This window comes from Dendropsophus ebraccatus, chromosome 12 (assembly GCF_027789765.1).
Source record: "Dendropsophus ebraccatus isolate aDenEbr1 chromosome 12, aDenEbr1.pat, whole genome shotgun sequence".
Classification (NCBI taxonomy): Eukaryota; Metazoa; Chordata; class Amphibia; order Anura; family Hylidae; genus Dendropsophus; species Dendropsophus ebraccatus.
The window spans coordinates 50,648,631-50,665,505 of NC_091465.1; the positions used below are offsets into that span (position 1 = coordinate 50,648,631).

Below are 16,875 nucleotides of genomic sequence, written 5' to 3' on the forward strand. Positions count from 1 at the left end.
TCCTTAACCCTTTCCCGCACGAGGACATAACTGTACGTCCTCGCGTAAGTGGGGGCGTTCGGAGCAGAATACATTGTAGGCTGCGGCTATTAGCGGGCACGATCCGATTGCCGTGCCCGGTAATTAAGTCTTCAGATGCAGCTGTCAAAGTTGACAGCTGCATCTGAAGACTTCAGAGCAGCTCTTCCCTGGTCTCTAGTAGGGAGATCGCTCCCCCATGACATTGTCACGGAGGAGCGATCTCCGCGACTGATACCGGCCGGGGTCTGCGCCTTAATGGCGCTGATCCCGACTCGGCATTCGGTTGCTTCCGGCTGCAGCAGCCGGAAGCAAACGAGTGCCGATCTCATCGATCTATGCTGCATATCTATGCAGCATAGATCTGAATGAGAGATCAGTGCACTTATACTAGATGTCCCCCAGGGTGGCTTCTAGTATAAGTGTAAAAGTTAAAAATATAGTGTCATTATTAATAAAAAGCCCCCTCCCCTAATAAAAGTCAGTATCACCCCCCTTTTCCCATTTTATAAATAAAAATAAATTAATTACTAAATAAACATGTTTGGTATCGCCACGTGCGTAATTGCCCAAAATATTAATTTATCACATTCCTGATCTCGCACGGTAAATGGTTCAATTGTAAAAAAAAGCGATCAAAAAGTCGCATATGCGCAGTCAAGGTACCGATGGAAAGAACACATTATGGCGCAAAAAATGGCACCTCACACAGCCCCATAGACCAAAGGATAAACGAGCTATAAGTATGGGAATGGAGAGATTTTAGGGAACATATATTTGTTAACAATGGTTTGAATTTTTTACAGGCCATCAGATACAATAAAAGTTATACATGTTACATATTTTTGTAATCGTAACGACTTGAGAAACATACATAACATGTCAGTTTTACCACAGAACACACGGTGTTAAGACGAAGCCCCCCCCCCCCCCCAAAGAAAAAGAATTGTGTTTTTTTTTTAAATTTCACCGCGCATATCATCCTGATTTTGCAGCATATTTTATGCAAATATTCAGCCTGTCATTGCAAAGTACAATTAGTGACGCAAAAAATAAGGGCTCATGTGGGTCTGTAGGTGTAAAAATGCAAGTGCTATGGCCTTTTAAGCACAAGGAGGAAAAAACGAAAACGCAAAAACAAAAATTAGCCTGGTCCTGAAGGGGTTAAGGCCATTTTAGGCTCTGTCCTTAAGGGGGTTATTATGTGCAAGGTCACTTCAGTGTGATTAGCCCCACACACATTAGTGTCCCCGGAGCCAGGCATAGTGACAGGCAGCAGGTAAAGGGCTGTCCTGAGGTTCAGCCCTTAACCCAGGCAAATGTACCTTCTTAAAATTAAATGTTTTTGCTCTTGTAACATCTTGGTTGGACTTGATGGGCATGTGTTATTTTTCAACCATACTAAGAGCCCTATTACACGGAACGATAATCAGCCGAATCAGCCCTATCCAGCTGATTATCGCTCTGTGTAATAAACACAACAATCAGCCGATGACAACGATCATCGGCTGATTGTTGATATAGGTTTGGACCTATAATTGTTGGGCGCCGAATATTACACGTAGCGATATGCGGCCGGCGGCTGACTATTTCCAGACTGTATACATTATCTTTCCATGCTGCATGGCTCCTCTTGCGCTCTGCTTCTCCCCGAGTCCGGCGCACTGAAGCTCCAGGGCGGCCTATCTTAGCTGACAGGCCTCTCAGCCAATCACTGTCCGTGACCGCTGCGGCCGCTCTGGAGCTGCAGTGCGCGGGACCCGGTAAGAAGCAGACCGCAAGAGGAGCCCTGCAGCATTGATAGGTAATGTATAGAGTTTAAGCAAGGGCTGCAAGGACATCGGTAACGATGTCCCTGCAGCCCTTGTTAAACGATTATCGAGCCGTGTAATAGGCCCAGAAAAGGAGCGCCGATCTAGCAGATCGGCACTCGTTCAGTTATTATCAGGCCCCCAAAGGCCCGTGTAATACTACCCTAACTGTGTAACATGTCTTAGTTTTTTATACTTTTAGCTGAACCATGACTCCAATCTATATCTGGTTAGTAAAAATTTACCATTATCACTACTTTCCTTTCCTGGACAGCCCGCTCTATTTGTGTGAGCAGCTGGCCATCAATCCTCTCAATAATGATAGTTGGTCTATAGATAACATACACACACAAAAAAGTGTTTACCTTACTCTGTAGTACTACCCACCAGGATTCCACATCCTCACAATCATCACCCACTATTGAATCATTTGCTTTCATACCACTTGTAACATACAGAAAACCTCCTCCTCCCATTTTGCTTGTTAGACTTCTGGCATTAGTAAACATACACTTTCAGGCCATGTTCACATGGCGTAAGACACCGGCTGTTCCGTGACCCGGCCAGATTATCTTAACTGCAGTTGAATTCGGATCCGTACGCGCACACCCGTATCCAAATTCGCAGCTGCACTCAATGGAGCGTGCGGCCGGAGCCGCACATTCCATTTTGTGCACTGACAGGTTTTCTGTGGCCGCAATTCATTGAAATAGCCGCTAGGGGACCCGGTCGGTGTGTATACTATGTACATACATTTTGGTCAGGATTCCCTTGGCCTGCAGCACAATGTGGGTAGAGGATTAATCATGCAAAAAACAAAGAGTGGTCAGCACTCACAACAAAGAAGTCCCTTTAGATGGAATGTGGTGTTCTTATTATGGCTGTATGCCTCTCCACGAGCACGCGAGAAAAAAACCCCGGACCCAAGGGCATCCAACAAGGTATAAGCACGAAAGTACTCTCCAGCTCGCTTGATTACTTTTAAACCTTTATTGTATAATGTTTAAAAGGCCGACGCGTTTCGGGCTCTCTTGCCCTTATTCATGGCTCTAAACAACATGGAATACGGTGTGTTAGAACATACATATCTGCATATACAACCATGTAAGTAACAAAACAGATAAAAGAAAAAACCCACATATAAAGCATATATACATACAGAAATGTGAATGACATGCACAAAAACAAATACATGAAATTAGTAATGTTAATATTAAAACATGCAATGTCACGTATGAATTGAAAAAAGTACTGGGATGAAAAGAAAACTGGAATGAAAATGCTAGGATAGGAAAAAAGAGAAGAAAAAAAAAAAAAAAAAAAAATTAATCATTAATCATGGCTGTGTTGCAAATCAGCAACAACTGCCGTGATTAATAATTTACTTACATTGTGTGAACATGGCCTAAGTTGTCATCTAGTTTTCTATTCAATATCAGTGATGTGATTAATTAAATTTTCATGGGTACAATTGTTTTCACCGATCCATATCCCTAGCTTAAATACTTTGTTTCCCCTTCTAGGATTCCCTCCTCCAGCACAGCAAACCCGCTTCCATTCAGGAACACCAATAAAGCGTCAGCACAATGCTCTAAAGACTTAAGCTATTCATTTAATTCTCTAGGCCCCTGTTATCTCCCATGGACAGAGAATACAACCTTGTAAGTTGTTCCCTTCTACTTGGCAACAAGTTATCTAAATTATTCTTAATAGACCTCCACCTACAATGTATTCTGTCATTGCCTCCCACATGGACAATGACAGCTGGTTCATGCTTAGCCTCCCAAAGAAATTTGTCAACCCTTTCCACCACATACCGAATCAAGGAACCAAGGTGACAGTAAACTATTTGGTTGAGGTGGTGAATGAGAGCAGTGAAGGGGTTAATGGCAACATTCCTTGTGGTCTAGGGCACTGAATTATATTCTTCATACTATAAGCAGTGTGGGTGGGGGTTTAATGTCAGTATTCCTGCTGCTCCAAAGCTGTGAAAGGGATAATGTAAAGATTCTTGGTGATTTAGGGAAATGTAGACAATATTATCCCACATTTGGAGGGATAATAATGTGAGAGGGTTATTGTAAAAAGAGGTACATGTCAGTATGCTCACTGTTAAGGGGAAGTGATGATGTTAAGATTAGTATAATTGGTGAGTCTGTCCATTGGATGGCCGACATGGAGACACATGTGACCATGCCCCCTGTGTCCTCCATTGGCATATAGGGGCTCAGTGGTGGACACTGGGGGGCAGAGCATGGTCTCATTTTCATCCATGTCGGCCATCTTATGGACAGACTCACCACAGAGCAGGGCAGCACAGCCTGGAGGAGGGGTGTATGATATTAGCTCTATGAGGTACACAGGGAGCTGCTGTCAGTATATACAGTAAGTACACTCACTAATACTGCAGCGTGACATTAACTCCTTAAACGCCACGATCCGGGTGCGGCCGTGGCCTTTAAATGTAAGTGACTGTGTTACTGCGGGGGTCCCGATCATTAAAACGGACCACCGGAGGTCTCTCACCTGCCTCGGTGCGGTCCGATCGGCGCTCTGGTCACTAAGCCTGCACAGGCAGGCTCAATGAGCAGAGCGCAGATAACACTGATCAATGCTATGCCTATGGCATAGCAATGATTAGTGTAAAAATCAAAGTTATGTATGTACAAGTCCCCCCCAAAAAGTTTAAATCACTAACACACTAACCCAAAGCCCCTCCACCAATAAAAGTTTAAATCACCCTCCTTTCCCATTATAAAAATAAAACATATAAAAATAAATAAATAAACATATAATATACCGATCTATGAAAATATAACAAGCGTCATTGCGAACGGCCTAGATGAAAAGAGGGAAAAAAGTGCACAGATTACCGATTTTTTGTTACAGTATATATAAAAAGAATTATAAAAAGTGATCAAAACGTCCGATCTTCACAAATATGATATTAATAAAAACGAGATCATGGTGGAAAAAATGACACCCCATACAGCCCTGTAGGTGAAAAAATAGAACTGTTATAAGCCTCACAATAGGCCCATTTTATTAATAATTAATTGCCAAAAAAAAGGATTTCATTAAAAAAATATATATAACATTAGAGAATCTGTGTAAACCTGCATATGGTTGTGTTCGGACTGACCTATAGAATAATAGTATCATGTCGCTTTTACCATATAGTGCATTACGTAGACACAGGAACCCCCCAAACGTTACCATATTGCATTCTTTTTTCTGATTTCACCTATTTATATCTTCATAAATAATATATTTGGGATTCCGTCATACATGTTATGGTAAAATGAAAGACGCCATTACACAGTACAATTATTCCTGTAACAAACAAGCCCTAACATGGCCTTGTAGATAGAAAACTGAAAATTCTAGAGCTCTTAGAAGGGGGGGGAGGGAAAAACAAAAGCGCAAAGATCAAAATTTGCACGGTCCACTGGGTTATTTTGGGCCTGGTCCTCAAAGGGTTAAAGAGTCACTGTTGTGAAAATTTTTTGCAGAAATCAATAGTCCAGGCGATTTTAACTTTGTAATTGGGTTTATTAGGCAAATAGGCCATTATCTGCATTTAAAAAGCCTTTTCCCAGGTCCCCCCCCTCCTCTCCTTTCTGTCATCCACGGCAAAAAATCAGGAAATTGTGACTTGTTGCATCAGACACAACCTGTCTGTTCTATAGAGAGGGGAAGGGGAAGGAGGGAGTAGCCGGCAGCAGAGAGCAGAGAACAAAGGATGCCTGAGAGCAGACGCTACACATGGATCCCCCATCCGACAGGACGGAGGTAAGGAGCTCACCCCTGCCTGTCGGCACATGCGATCAGGACACCCACAGCACGGCTTGATCTGTCACTGAGCACCTGTAGATCACGGCGTTTAAGGGGTTAATGAGAGTCGGCTGCGGGATCGCAGCTGACTCTCATTACCTGAGGCCCCAGACTTTAATGTGAGCGGGATCGCTATGCTCCTGCTCACATTATTAACCCCGTCACAGCAGGAACGTATATATACATTCCTATTGCACAGGGTATGTGCAGTAGGAACGTATATATACAGATTGCTGATGTGAAGGGGTTACATTTAAGAGGCTTCACATGACCTGATTTATCTACTAATGGTTTATCTGTATATCCGTTTTCACAGTGGCTCTTGCTCTCACTGTTTCATAAACTTGGTGCAGATTTAGCCAATGTCAGCTAAAAGTATAAGTAGAATACAACAGTGTACTGAGCTAGGTTGTACCCCCCCCCCCCCCTAATACAATATCTGTCCAAGAATGGGGAGTATTAGAGTATTAATACATGACTGACCTGTATCATATGATGTACAGCTATTACAAATGAAAGGTGGACATTTTTCCATTAGTTTTTTTCTTGTCTTTTCAGCTTACAGATAATTCTTTTGTATGGAGAAAAGGGAATTTCCCATCATGAATAACTATTGCACAGTGAAACAAATAATCTTCGTACTAATATTAATACAGATGGCACCTCCATTATCTGCCTTTGGATATGCAAAGTGTTTTTTTGCCTATAAGAACCCACAATATGCAAACTGCATAGGACAAAGGATTGTACATTTGACCACAGCTGTTCATCCTCTCCCCAATAAAACACAATGGCTAAATGTATCACAAAATGCAATAGCCATAGTGGAACACAAGACTTTTTCCCATTTGCCCAATCTTTTAGACCTTCGGCTGAACAAAAATCAAATCCGCACAGTTCAATCAGGGGCATTCAAGAATCTAAAAAATCTTCTATTTCTGGACCTCAGTGAAAATTTAATACAAAGTTTGGACAATTGGGACATGACTGATTTAATTGAACTTAGGATTCTCAACATTAGTCATAACAATATCAGTACAATACATAGCATGAGTTTAACGCCTCTGTATCATTTACAAGAACTTGACTTGTCTTTCAACAAGATTACCAATTTTGCACCTGTAGCTGAAGCCATAAAGAATCTAGCTGAGATATCCAAACTCAACCTGAGCTCTAATGGTTTGGCCAATTTGGATACTGCTCATTCAGTCATAGCAATGCACTCACTGAACATTTTAGATCTGAGGAATAACTCGATTGGTCATTTAGACCTTAGTTATTTGTACATGCCCAATCTGACTGTTCTTACGCTCATGAAAAATGGTCTGAGTATTATCAATATTAGCACTTTTTCAAATGTACCAAAGTTAAAGAAGATCATATTTGATGAAAACCCATTGAATATGAACTCCCTGCTTGGGATCCAACTCCCTGAACTGACAGAACTGCACTGGTCCAGCATGAGACCCGCACTTGATGATCACTTGTTCATTCCATGTCAGGTTTTCCAGTCTTTACCAAAATTACGGGAATTGTACATAATGCACTCAAAGGTTTCACATAACAAGCTAAGAAAAATTGGTGAGTGCACAAATCTAACATCACTCTTTCTTACAACAACTGCTTTAAGGGCACTGGGTAAGGAAGACCTTAATATTTTTAAGCACATTAAAGTTCTGTATCTTAACAAGTGTAAAATAGCGCAAATTGACTATAGCACATGGACCGATCTAAAATCTCTTAACACCTTAATCTTAGAAAGAAATCAGATTGCACATTTAAGAGAGAGATTATTTAGTCCTCTAACTGATCTTCAATACTTGGACCTGTCAAAAAATTATTTCACTCTCATCAACAACAGATCATTGATAGGCTTAAAAAAGCTGGAAACCCTTATCCTGAGAAACTGCAAAATAGTAACCATAGCTTCATATGACTTCAATACGGTACAGAATCTAAAGTTCCTAGACCTCCGGGAGAACAGTATATCAATAATCAAGAGAAAGGCTTTTTACAATCTGCAGAAACTTGAAACGCTCTTATTGTCAGAAAACCAAATACATGCGGTACAAAGTTATTGTTTTCGAGAGCTTAAATCATTGAAGACATTAGTATTAGCTAATAATAAAATTTACAGGATTTCAGATAACACTTTCTATTCACTGAAAACTCTAATTTTTCTGAATATGAGTAGAAACGAAGTGAGTTTTCCTAAACGTGATACTCAAAATCCCTTTAAGAAACTTCCGCATCTTGAAACCTTGGATATGAGCTACCAAACACAACGCTATAAGGATCAAGTTTCGCTAACACTTTTTCAAGGCCTGCAATCCCTTAAAACGCTATACGTGCAGGGTATTTCAAGTTCCTTCTTCAAAGACGTATCTTTTTCATTTTTGCCCAATTTGACAGACTTTGATATGTCCGGGACATTCCATGGATCCGATATAAATACCACGGTGGAATTAATCAGAAAATGTAGTCAAGTCAGATATCTTAACGTCGATAACAATGAATTGACAGATCTACCTGAAGATTTGTTTGTAAAGTTTAACTTGCTGGAAAACCTTTCTCTGAAATACAACAAACTTCGGAACATTAGTAAAAACCTGGTTAAGCCCTTGTCTAACTTACGGAATCTGGATCTGTATATGAATCCTCTCTTATGTTCCTGTGACAATTACTGGTTCCAGAACTGGTCTAGAGCTAACACTCAGGTGCAGATACCATTTTTACAATCATACACTTGTTTTGCTCAAGCAGTCCATGACATCAATTTCCTAAACCAGGATTTAAGTTTTTGCGGAACTGACATATCTGCTTTATTTTTCATTGCTACTTTCACATTAACGTTCCTGTTCTTGGTCATAAGTCTTGTAACGGTTAGACTGAAGTGGTCCATACTTTACTCCTACCACATGATGAAAGTTTGGTTCCAATATAAAGTACAAAGGGAAAAAAGACTCTACAAATACGATGCCTATATCTCTTACTGCTCAGAAGATGAACACTGGGTCGTGAAAGAGCTTTTGTTCCATTTGGAAAAAGAAGGACAACGGAAATATAAACTTTGTTTTAAACCACGAGATTTCATGCCAGGATCCTACCATATTGATAATATCCAGGATGCTATTCGCAACAGTCGTAAGACTTTGTGTGTGGTCAGCACAGGTTATTTGGAAAGTCAGTGGTGCAAAATAGAAGCTGAGATTGCATGTTCAAGAGTCTTTTATGAGAAGGAGGATGTATTGCTTGTTGTATTTTTGGAGGAAATCCCAGACTTCAGGTAAGGGTGATTTTTTTGTGTGAATTTACCATAGGACTCCATAGGAATCTGCACAATGGGTGTTGTCAAATATATAAGAACTACATCAATGTTGATTCTAGTAATTCAAACACAAACTAATGATATCAGAAGCTATTGGGCTCTGATGCAAACTTTACAAAAAGTCCTCTACTCCCCACCTGCTTACTACTTACTACTTACTACCCACCTGCTGGTGCCCTCTAATGTGTGAAATGGGTTTTTGGACCCCATGAGGCACCTGGGTCTAGGCGTGAATGCTACCTCTTACCCACCTATAGATATTCCCTTGACCTAAACATCAAGACATTAGGCAAATACAGTAATCCCTCAACTTACAATGGCCTCAAGATACAATATTTTTAACATACAATGGTCCTTTCTGGACCATCATAAGTTAAAGGGAACCTGTCACTGGGGACACGGGCACAAAGCCCACCCCCACCACCACCACCCCCCGTGCAGCCCCTAGATACTTACCCTTTGCGGCGAGTCCTGCTCCTGGAGCCGGACCCGCAACGAAGATATCAGCGCCTGAATACGTGTGCGCGCTGCAGAGATGAGTCCGATGCCCATAGAGAATGACGGCTCCATTCATTCTCTATGGGCATCGGACTCATCTCAGGTGATTTGCATACAGCGCGCGCACGGCTTTGGGCGCTGATATCTTCGTCTCGGGACCGGCTCCAGGAGCGGGACTCGACGGAAAGGGTAAGTATCCGGGGGCTGCACCAGGGGGTCGGGCGGGCTCTATGCCCCAATCCACGGTAACAGGTTCCCTTTAAGACCAGACTCAACATACAGTGCTACAGACAGTCCAGATCTGTGGAACATGTAAAAAAAACTAGATGATCAACCAATGAAAGTGGCCATTTTACTGATAAAACCCCAGTATTACTGAAATGCCTGCACTGGTTGGCTGTCTATTAGTGATACTCCAGAGTATAGTGTGATACTACATGTCCTGTGCTGCTCTTTATTTGGGCCAGCTTGAGCTGCTCCTTTGGGCACCAGATGAGGGCGGCTTCGTTTTATGTTTCTGGGACCCTGTGTGATCTGTACAGGACTGTGAAAATGCTCCAGTTCTCTACATAGAAAGCTTCCAGTCACTCTTTCTGACTTGCTTTATCCATATTAGCTATGTGCTTATTTTCCTTTAAATCCAATTTTTTTTTCTCATTTTGGGATGACATTTTGGGGGATTCAGAAACAATTACCAGTTTTTCATAGAATTTTGGTCTCAACATACAATATTTTCAACATACAATGGTCGTCCTGGAACCAATTAACCCCTTAAGGACAGAGCCTGAAATGGCCTTAAGGACCGTGACAAATTTTATGAATATGACCTGTGTCACTTCATTCATTAATAACTTCGGGATGGTTTTACCTATCCGGCTGATTCTGAGACTGTTTTCTTGTGACATATGGTACATTACATTTCTGGTAAATTGGAGTCGATACTTATAACAAATCTTTATGAAAAAAACAACAAGAAGAGTGAAAAATTCTGAAAAAATGCATTTTTTCCAACTTTGAAACTTTCCTGCTTATACAGAAAATGGTTATGCCACATAAATTATATATTAAATAGCATTAGCAACATGTCTACTTTATGTTGGCAGCATTTATTAAACTATCTTTAATTTTTTTCAGACAATAGGAAGCTTAAAACATTAGCAGCAATTTTCCAAATTTTCAGTAAAATATTTTAAAATCAGATTTTTTTAGGGACCTGTTCAGGTTTGGGTTATGTTCACACTACGTATGAGTCCAGCCGTAGTTTGTATGCAGCCGTACATGTGCGGCTGAAAGTACGGCCGTGGGAAAAATAGACATGCGGCCGGATTGCGAACATGTGGGCGAACCGCGAACATACGCCTGTAGTAGAGTTATGCTTCCCTAGCTTGTTTCGAAGCGATCTGAAACAGGTCATTTACTTGGAAATCTTCGCCCAGCCCAATAAAACACACAGAACCTTTTGGATCTAAAAATCAAGTTCAATTTGGCTGAAATAAGTACTTCGTACGGGACCGCATTGAAATCCACGGCCATGAGTTGGAACATTTCTGTCCTCAAACAATGGTCTTATTCATTTTTTAAGCTCATACGTAGTGTGCATTGTGCGGGCGTATATCGTATACTTTCAAGCGAACGCATCAACCTCAAAACTACGTGCATATATTTGCGGTTCGCACTACAGACGGAAAGATACGTAGTGTGAACATAGCCTTAGGCTAGGTTCACACTATGTAACTGTGCGGCTGTATTTTTTATGCGGCTGTAAATGTGCGGATGAAACTATGGCCGTGGGAAAAAATAGACATGCGGCTCAAAACATACGGTCATTTACTTGGAAATCTGGTTCAACTAAAAATAACAAATAAAATCTTAAGAAAGTGATGCAAACACCTCTGGATGCATCTGGGAAAGCAGGGAACACAGTTTACATGAATTGCTATTACCGGGGTTTGCGATCCTCTGCACTAATGCCGATGTCTCTCATGGTTAATCTATTAAAATAATAAAACACATTTTCGTTGTAATAAAGTCCCTTTCGTTGTTCAATAATTAAATTTAAACGAATCCATCATTTTGCAATTAAATATACTGTTAAAATAGATATATAAATAAATGTATATTTATCTATATATTTATTTTTTAACAGTATATTTAATTGCAAAATGATGGATTCGTTAGAATTAAATTATTGAACAACAAAACTGAATTTATTTCATCGAAAATGTGTTTTATTAATTAAATATTAATTAAGTACAGGAAGCTCCATAAGCCGTTAATTCATATTGCCGGCAAAAGAGCATTCTGTACTAATCATCACTTTACTTTAATGAAAACATCAAATGTTTAACAGTATATTTAATTGCAAAATGATGGATTCGTTAGAATTAAATTATTGACCAACGAAAGGGACTTTATTACAAAGAAAATGTGTTTTATTAATTTAATATATTAACTATTAGAGGCATCGGCATTCGGCATCATTGCCGGCTATTTTTGAAGTACTCCGTACGGACCGCCTGTCAATCCACGGCCGCGTTTCCAGCCGCAAACAATGGTCTTGTTCATTTTTTACGGGTCCGTTTACGATCGGGCCGTAGATTCATACATAGTGTGCACTGTGCAGCCGTATATCGTATACTTTCCAGCGTACGCATGAACCACCAAAAATACCGCCGCACAATTACAGCCGCAAATACAGTTACATAGTCTGAACCTGTGTGTAAGAAATTTTAGAAAGTGTGTAAGAAATTTTAAAAATTTAATTTTCTGTGCAGGGATTTTATTGTAATCCAATATCTTTCATAATTGTAAACCTATTATCAGAGAAATGCACCCCAATATTGATTGCCCCGTTTGTCCAGTTTATATAAATACCCCACATGTGGCCCTATTGCATTGTTTGATGCAACTACAAGCCTCAGATATAAAGGAGCGCCTAGTGAATTTCAAGGCCGTCGTTATATTTGGTCATTTTTGACTGTACCACTTCAGGTTGGCAGAGGCTCTGGGGTGCCAAAACCTAAAAAACACCCCTAAGGGGACACCATTTAGAAAACTACACCCCTCAAGGAATGTAACAAGGGGTGCAGCGAGCATTTGGATCCCACAGGTGCTTCACAGACTTTCAGAACAATGCGGCGTGAAAAAGGAAAAATTTAATTTTTTACACTAAAACGTTGTTCTAGCCTTCAATTTTTCATTTTTACAAGAGGATAAAAGAAAAAAAAACACAAAACGTGTAGCGCAGTTTCTCCCAACTATGGAAATACCCCACATGTGGACATAAAGTGCCAAGCGGGCGCAGGACAAGGCTCCAAAGGGAAGAAGCGCCAATTGGCCTTTGGAAGCTGAATTTCACTGGAATGGATTTCAAGGGCCATGTCGCATTTACAGAGCCCTCGTGCTGCCAAAACACTGGAAAACCCCCACAAGTTACCCCATTTTGGAAACTACACCCCTCAAGGAATCGAACAAGGGGTGCAGTGAGCATATGGACCCCACTGGTGACGGGCACAAATGTGGATAAATGTGACGTGAAAGGGAAATTTTTCCTTTTTCACTTTCACTGCACAAAAGTCATTAAGGAGTCCATATCCTTACTGCACCCCTTGTTAGATTTCTTGAGGGGTGTAGTTTCCAGAATGGGGTCACTTGTGGGGGGTTTTCACTGTCTTGGCAGCACGACGGCTCTGTAAATGCAACATGGTGTTCATCATCCATTCTGGCCAAATCCAGCCTCCAAAATCCAAATGGCGCTCCTTCCCTTTGGAAGCTTGCCCTGCACCCAAATGGTGCTTTCTGTCTACATATGGGGTATTTACGGACTCAGGGGAAATTGCTCTACACATTTTGTGTGTTTTTTTTCTCTTTTAACCCCTTGTGAAAATAAAACTTCAAGGCTAAACCAACATTATAGTGTAAAAAATGTAATATTTCATTTATACCATTGAGGTCCATATGCTCACTACACCCCTTGTTACATTCCCTGAGGGGTGTAGTTTCCATAATGGGGTCACTTGTGGGGGGTTTCAACTGTCTTGGCAACACGGGGGCCTTTTAAATGCAACAAGGCTCTCGAAATCCATTCCAGCCATTCCACCCTCCAAAAGCCAAATGGCGCTCCTTCCCTTTGGAGGCTTACCCTGCACCCGCATGGTGCTTTATGTCCACATGTGGGGTATCTTTGTACTCAGGGGAAATTGCTCTACACATTTTGTGTTTTTTAAAATATTTTAACCCCTTGTGAAAATGAAAAAAATCAAGACAAGATCAATACTTTAGTGTAAAAGTTTAAAAACATTTACACTAATTGTTGGTCTAGCCTTGATTTTTCTATTTCCACAAGGGGTTAAAAAAGAAAATGAATGCTAAACGTGTAGGGTCATTTCCGCTGAGTACGAAAATACCCCACATGTGGACATAAAGCGCCATATGGGCACAGGGCAAGCCACCAAAAGGACAGAGCGCTATTTAGAGGCTGGAATGGAGGATGGAGGCCATGCCGCAATTACAAAGCTCCTGTGCTGCCAGGACAGTAGAAACCCCCCACAAGTGACCCCATTATGGAAACTACACCCCTCATGGAATCTAACAAGGGGTGCAGTGAGCATATGGACCCCACTGGTGACGTGCACATATGTAAAAGATGTGCTGCGAAAATAAAAATAACCATTTTTTTTTATTTTCACGGCACAAATGTGCGCGTCACCAGGGGGCCATATCCCCGCTGCATCCTTTGTTAGATTCCTTATGGGGTGTAGTTTCCAGAATGGGGTCACTTGTGGGGAGGCTTTGTAATTGCATCATGGCAAGCTCATGGCATGGCCATTCCTATTTAGTTGGAAAAAAGGAAAACATTTTTATTTATTTGGGGGTATTAGGCCAATTATTAGTTTATAAGGTTGAAAAGGACAGGTGTCCATCAAATTCAACCTGTGTTGATCCAGAGGAAGGCAAAAAACCCTCGTGAGGCAGACGACAGTAGCCTCATCACAGGGAAAAAAAATCTTCCCAACTCCATAATGGCATTCAGAATAATCCCTGGATCAACGTGATCCCTGAAATAGGAAAGAGGGAAAGAATCTAGACAATGTTGAACTCCAATGACGTGTGGTACGCCTTGAAGCAATCCTTTATGCAGAGGCCGGGGGGATCAGGACAGGTGTCACACTGGAAAATGATGTCCTTCCTGATCCCCCTGTTACGCCACACTCTGCACTTTTTCTGGGGTCCCCTGTTTGCCAGTGTGGGGGACGTCACCTGGAAAATGTTGCCCTGGTACGATGCAGGGTCCTTCGTATCCAGAAGCGCTGGGTCCGCTCCATAGCTGCTAAATATTAGGGCTCTAGTACTGCTTCTGATATTTTCTACAGTAGCTCGGGCAGCGAGGGACCGGAGGAGGGGGTGCTGGTATAAAAGTTATCCCCGTACAGGTGGTAACCTTTATCCAGCAGTGGGAAGATCAGTTCCCAAACGATCTTCCTACTAACTCGGAGGATCTGGGGGCTGGATTCAGGTGTCCTTTCCTTCATACACTCTAAGGGTACATGCACACTGCGGAATGGCGAAAGCTAACCCTTTGTGCATTCCGTATCTGGCACCCGCCAGCGGACTGATGCAGGTGTGCGTCTCCATCCGTGTCATAGACTCCATCCTACGCACGGGCGGATTCCACTCTCTGTCCAAAGAATGAACGTGTTCATTCTTTGGTTGGACGAAGGAATCCGCCCGTGCATAGAATGGAGTCTATTACATGGGCGGAGGCACACACCTGCATCAGTCTGCCGGCAGGTGCAAGCTGCGGAATGCACAAAGGGTTATCCTTCGTCATTCCGCAGTGTGCACATACCCTAAATCTGGAAGTGTACCCTGAGGTACTCTCACAAAGTTTGAAGAATTTCACGCCATACCGTGATCTCTTATTGGGGCTGTACTGGCGGAAAAGACGTGTCTGGGGGCAGCGTACGCTACGCTACCCCCAGACACGTAACTGGATGATGAGGATGAGGATGAAGATGAATGGAGGAAAAAAGGATCCCCCTATTCATCCTTACTGGCTGTTTCGGTGTCGGTGTAAATGTGTAGTGTAAAACTTTATTTCATGTAGTGTAGCGTAGTGTTTTTTTTTTTAAATTTTTTAACAGTACGAAAAAAAAAACCCTATGCCAAGAGAGGAGTTGCTGATAAATACCGCCTTATCAGCAGACAGTGACGGTAGGATATAGAAAAAAAAGGGGGGGGGGGAAACCCATACGCCAAAAAGGAGGTGTTGCTGATCAGCGGCGCAGTTACGTGCGATGCTGATCAGCTCTCAGTGGCGTTAGAGCGCATAAAAAGAAAAAGAAAGAAAAATAAAAAACAACAACCTCTTTTTACCCCAAAGCCACTGATCAGTGTATAATATACACTGATCAGCTGCTAGGGGGCAGTAGAGTGAAGCTGCCGAAGATTTCCGAAGTTAGATGCCGAAGACCCGACGGAACCCGGAAGTCAGCCAACGGAAGAAGAGGACGCCGCGGACCGCCGATCTTTGCTCCATACGCCGGGATCAGGTGAGTATAGTGCACCTACACTATACCCACCTGTTCTGCACCCCTTGGCTACCTAGCTGAGGGGTGCAGAACACGGGGGCACTTTTTTTTACACTTTGATCGCCGTGATGTGCTGGCCGGTACTGGCCGGATTATCGCGGCAATCGGGGGGTTGCACCGGCGCCGTTTTTCCCCAGGACACTGATGACGATTGGTGCTATCTCGGACAGCACTAATCGCCATTGCATTCCGGGTCACCGATGACCCGGAAAGCTGAATTTAGCTGCTATCAGCTGATCTGAATTGACCAGCCTATAGCAGCGATCGTCGGCACGGGGGGGGTTAACCACCCCCCGTGCCGACGAGCAGAGATGGCCTGCTATACATTATAGCAGGCCATCTTCCCCGATCGCTGTGTGTTTTACGCCCTGTTGCCTTAAAGCTCAGGCAGCGGGGGCGTAAATGTACGCCCGCGGTCCTTAAGGGGTTAATATCGTATGTTGAACACCCACTGTATTGTGCATTTATTAAACTTAAATCATGACACTTTACGAGTAGATATGTTTTGTATGGAAGTGACATTTATGTCTCTTGTCGGCCCTTTTCAAGACAAATCTGGTAAGATTGTAGTAGAATCGCAAAAGAGTATGATATATATGAAGTATAGGATGCATTAGAAATCATTGGCATTGCTATAGGAGGTTATAAGGCTTTAACATCTCTGCCACACTAGAGCACTTCTCTACACAGCCACAGTTCTGCAGTTTTCATACCTTACTTTATAATAGATTTCTTGGTGCTTGGTCCAGTAAAAAATGCTTATTATCATTTTATCATTCATGGCTACGCCCATATT

The 16,875-nt window shown here is 42.1% G+C and overlaps 1 protein-coding gene across 4 annotated transcripts in view; it reads left to right on the forward strand.

Annotated features, from left to right (window-relative positions):
• The window catches only part of LOC138769978 (toll-like receptor 13), a 110,118-nt gene that overhangs the window by 74,973 nt on the left and 18,270 nt on the right, over positions 1-16,875 (forward strand). For all 4 annotated transcript variants that reach the window (XM_069948779.1, XM_069948781.1, XM_069948782.1 and 1 more), the window contains exon 3: positions 6,222-8,949. In XM_069948779.1, coding sequence (XP_069804880.1) covers positions 6,242-8,949 — 2,708 coding nt within the window. In that variant the 5' untranslated portion in view covers positions 6,222-6,241. The remainder of the gene's footprint in view (positions 1-6,221; positions 8,950-16,875) is intronic.